Source organism: Armigeres subalbatus, chromosome 3, assembly GCF_024139115.2.
Source record: "Armigeres subalbatus isolate Guangzhou_Male chromosome 3, GZ_Asu_2, whole genome shotgun sequence".
NCBI classification, from domain to species: domain Eukaryota; kingdom Metazoa; phylum Arthropoda; class Insecta; order Diptera; family Culicidae; genus Armigeres; species Armigeres subalbatus.
The window spans coordinates 176,227,149-176,231,852 of NC_085141.1; the positions used below are offsets into that span (position 1 = coordinate 176,227,149).

At 37.3% G+C, this 4,704-nt stretch overlaps 1 protein-coding gene across 1 annotated transcript; it reads right to left on the reverse strand.

Moving 5' to 3' along the window:
• Window positions 1-242: 242 nt before the first annotated feature.
• On the reverse strand, window positions 243-2,324 carry LOC134228101 (uncharacterized). Its single transcript, XM_062709884.1, has 2 exons — window positions 1,967-2,324; window positions 243-1,736 (listed from the first exon to the last, which is right to left on the reverse strand). The coding sequence occupies exons 1-2, from the start codon at window positions 2,243-2,245 to the stop codon at window positions 1,266-1,268; spliced, it is 750 nt and encodes a 249-aa protein (XP_062565868.1). The 5' UTR covers window positions 2,246-2,324; the 3' UTR covers window positions 243-1,265.
• Window positions 2,325-4,704: the final 2,380 nt, after the last annotated feature.

Consider the following 4,704-nt stretch of genomic DNA (forward strand, 5'->3'; position numbering starts at 1 on the left):
TATACTCAATGAATCACGTTTATAATGAAATCTGTTAAAAATGGGAGCAAAAAAAAAGTTACGTTATATCGAGGTAAAAATTACGTTATATCGAGTTACGTTATATCGAGGTTACGTTATATCGAGGTTACGTTATATCGAGGTATTACTGTATATTCAAATTATAATGACAATCGACCCATGGAGTTAATACTTATATGAAAGTTCAACCCAATTTAACAAGAAATACATTAAAAATCATGTGAACTATTAAACATTTATTGCAAATGAGTATATTGTTTAAAAAAACCTGCATGATTTAGTCGAACTCAATTATTGGCTTTTACATAATATTTTCGAATATCTGGAGCACAACTATATTAATCGTTGCTGTATCAGTCGGCGTACAGATAACGTGCGTCAGTTTATTTCGGTGAGATAAGCATTATTTGCGTCGACAACACAATAAACCCCCCTTAACATAAAAATAAATGTTCACAAAAAGCTTTAAAATTAGCAATAATGCAGGGATAATTGGAATATTCATATCATTCCATTTAACTACACTACACTACACTACAGATACATATTTCGATTTCAAGAGTAAGAAGGCGATTTCCGGTGTCTCATATTTGACTCCACAAAATAGTGAAATTAGATGGAACAAAATATCAATTCGATATAAAACGGGTGAAAATATTCCATCATACAAATTGTGATGAACTTTATTTAGTTTAGAAATCACGATAATAAAGATTTAATAAAAAAAATCCATCATACAAACCACACATATTTTCTAATTAAATATTAAAGGACGAACAATCGTGAGTCGATGAACACAAAACACAACTGATAATCGTATTTTTACTCATGTTATAAAGCAGCATAAATAAAAATGCTGTTTGTGGATATATGTTTCTTTTTTGAGTGATATGTGCTTAAGAAATAGTAATGTAATTTTGAAATTGAATACTGATTCGTTTCATCTTAATTGAAAAAAAAATTACTAAAAAGCAATAATCAAATTTCAAGCATTGGGTAGAAAATCCTATAACCGTTCAAATCTTGTATGAGCTGTTCTGGTTTATTTTTGGAAATTTTGAATTTTATATAGCTGATGTTGTACTACGATTTTTAATTTAATAATTGTTTTAATTCTCATTTATAGCTCATGCATGTTTATGGAAATTTTCTTCATTTTTGTTTTAGCAATTTTTCATGAGCACTTTTTTTGTCAATCATATGGGTCACTGCTCGTTGGATGCTTAACTGTGCCAATTATCACATCAGATTTCTCTCACTACCAGTATTGATGTTGGATGCTCAGGCCCTATACGATCGGTGTACGTTTTACCACGAAACACGAATTCCGCATGCGGAACTTCATTTATTGCCTCGAAATGATTTTTCATTCCCACTCGTTGTGAAATTTTCGAAGTGAACAGCGCTGATACCAGTTTTGGTCGCTTGTGCTTGGAATCGTCTGGGAGATTCTCTGTTGCTTGACCATCTTTCAACAGTTTAGCCAGTTCAATGGAACAAGATACTAGCGCTGATCCGATGCCCTTCCCTTCGAATTCCGGAAGCGTGGCCAGGAACATGATTTCGAATAGACAGTCAATGTTGAATTTTTCGAACAGGTTCACCTTGCCGTCCATCGTGATCATGTACTGCATGAGATTCTTAGAACTTTCCGATATGCAGTGCTGATCGCGGAACGTCTCAAAGTAGTTGAGATCGCCGGGTGCGCTTGGCGTCTGAAAATATCAAAAATGCAAATCATTGAATGCAATTTATTATGACGATTGTAATATGCAATATAGGGGAAATTACGGCTTCGGCATGACTGTTATGTTCAAATTTGGCCCGTGGATTGTTATTGCCGAATTTCAGCATGTTGATACACAAAATATTAAGTTGCTGATAATAAACCGGACAAAGCCGTTATTTCCCCTAAATATTTTAAAATAATTACAGTTTTACTCACCTGTAACACATTGAACGAAACGCCAACGATTTTGTTACTAGGCACGTGCCTCGCAATCAGAGACGTTCCACTACGACCCACGTCCAGGCAGAGTTGTTCCAAATCGACTTGCGCTTGCAGATCCAAGTTCACTTCCGACCCGATGCAAACGCATTCGTTGAGAAAAAATGACTTCCGCAAAACATCCATCGACTGCTCACGGTACTCTTCATCGTAGAAGATAATCTCGACTTCATCGTTGCAGCACGGAGCCCAGACTAGCGGCGTCGTCGTCATCATGGCTATTGAATGGATGGAACGTACGAGTAAAGTTCACGTCCCTTGCTGAGCGATAGCTCATTTGAAACTGACCACAGTTTGTAGTAGAGATTCTCTATTGAGGAATGAGTTTATCAGTTTTATGAATTGCATATGCCTGTGTTTGTATGTTATTTCAAGCAGAGTTGTGCCTAGTGCTTAGCAAAGAAGGGCATCGGTTCCCGGTGACGGCGTGGGGCGCTTGAACTAATGGCAAATTATATTAGGGTAACAGTTCCGATAGTCGTGGGTGTTTCTATAGTTGCGGTAGTACGGTTTGCAGGGAATTTACAAATTAAACGCAGTAACCCACATCACCGATCAATTAGTCGACCTGTCATAACACGAAGGAAACAAAAATAACATTGGAATCTCATTGAAACTGGTAAAGTATCTTTAAAATACTTAATTTTTTTCTTTCACTTGCACCAATAGTTGCGGTAGTGTTCCAATAGTTGCGAATCCCGTATAAAACCTATGGGATTCGCAACTATAGGAACGCGAATAACAAAATACCGCAACTATTGTAACACTGTACCAATAATTGGAGGATTGATTTTAGGTAACAATAAAGGATTTTTATGAAATGATGGCACGTTTCGAATAAAATAGAGATAATGAGCTTTCCGATGCATTATAAAGGTGAGGGAAATGAAGTATGGATTAGGTGTTATGGAGAAATTCGCGTTGGAACGTGCTTAGTTCCTCCACTATTGGGTCTTTTGCCCTAGATGCTATGAATGTAAACGAAAAAGTGAGATCTTCAACAAAATGATTTATTTCATTGGTACCTTTCTAAAAGCGTGTCGAACTTTTTAAGTTGATTTTTTGCTGGACCATGGAAGAGCCAAATAACTGATTTTCATTGTAGCTAAGGGAACGGTTCCCCCACTTCATCTCATAGCTCCTATTTCCATCCCATTAAAAACAAAGCAATGGAAAGGAATTTGGTTTGTTTATTATTCTTGTGATTTTTTCAGCAGTTAGCACGCATGTTGGCAAAAAGAAGCGACGAATTTGGTGCCGTATTTCTTTGTTTAGCGATGAGATGGATACAGGGTTTGCCAAGGGGCAACTAACTCTAAACTTTCGACAGTATTCAGAAATACTAACAAATACTAGCGAAAAACTACGTTGTATCTATGGCAAATTGATCAAAGAGCCCTGGTTGGCAAAGCATGAAGCAACACCACACAGTCAACACAGTGCACCCCGTTTTATGCAACACATAATTTCTGTCTCCTTCAAGTTCTAAAAAATCACTGAACAACTACCTATTTCTAATACTAATATTTTTTGGACAATCTCTAGGGCTCCTGTTTTTGTTTGATGGCATAAGGAATATAAAATGCAGTTTGAATGTTTCCTAGAATCTGTAGACAGTAGAAATCAGGTGTTTCCAAAACGGGGGAACACTGTGTTTCAACAACTTACTGGCAAACGCCATAACAACCGAACTAGCAATCGAATGTTTGTTTGTGGAAAATCATGGATACTAGAAATATCACGAAATACTATTGTAGGAACATGAGTAATACAAAAGCAAAGTTTAGAGTTAGTTGCCCCTTGGGGTTTGCAGAAATCGCTCTCAATCAGGCATTGAAAGCGTGAGTGAAGCGGACTAGCATTGATCTACGCCAGTGAGTGAAGAGCCTTGCTCAGATGGATACCAAACAACGATTATGAGCGATCGTTGCTCCGTAAACAACGAGCAACCGAGTTCGCCAAGCAACTAAAACATCAAAACACATCAGGTGTTCTGCTTCATTCACTCTACTTGCAAGTTGCTGGGATGGAGGAGAGAAAGTATCAAAGCCTCTGATGCAATGTATCAGAGTTCCATTCTCATAGCGGACTAAATTTTCCTAATGTCTGAAAATATTTTTCTAACAGCGTGTGGCAACAACACTCATTATTAGGTTACCAGGTGATTTGCCTCGCTCAGTTGTCTCCCATTGGTGAGCGATGAAGATCTTTAAACTTTGAATCAACGAACGCCAAATTTCAACGATCTAAAAAGCATCAGCGATTAGGCCGCAGTAAAGCATCAATTTTTCATGAATTTAGTCGATTTTTACATATGATCTGATTTTTTTCAATAACTGCTCTCAATAGGTAACCCTACAACGATAAAAGAGAGGCAAAAACTGTTCCGAATCATAACAAGCCATGATAACAAATTTATCAAACTTGTATACAAGTGCGAAAAAACAGAATCGGATAGGCAGCCCCACAGAAAAATGGTGATTCTCGCTTTGTTTTCGCTCCTTTCGTGTTGGTTACTGCACAGCTGTGTAGAACAAGTTAAAATGCATCATCAGAGCCAATGCTCCCCGCATTTGGAGCTTTCTAAAAGAAATTTATCATGGGGTATAGCCTCTCGAATCAGTTCTCTATCATGACAGCTTGCAAAAAAAGTTTCTCGCGGTATGCTACATATC

Coding starts and splice junctions, on each gene's coding strand:
- LOC134228101 (XM_062709884.1), bottom strand. CDS start 2,245: ATGATGACGACGACGCCGCTAGTCTGGGCTCCGTGCTGCAACGATGAA. Junction 1,737..1,966: donor TTTCGTTCAATGTGTTACAG/GTGAGTAAAACT, acceptor TGATATTTTCAG/ACGCCAAGCGCACCCGGCGA.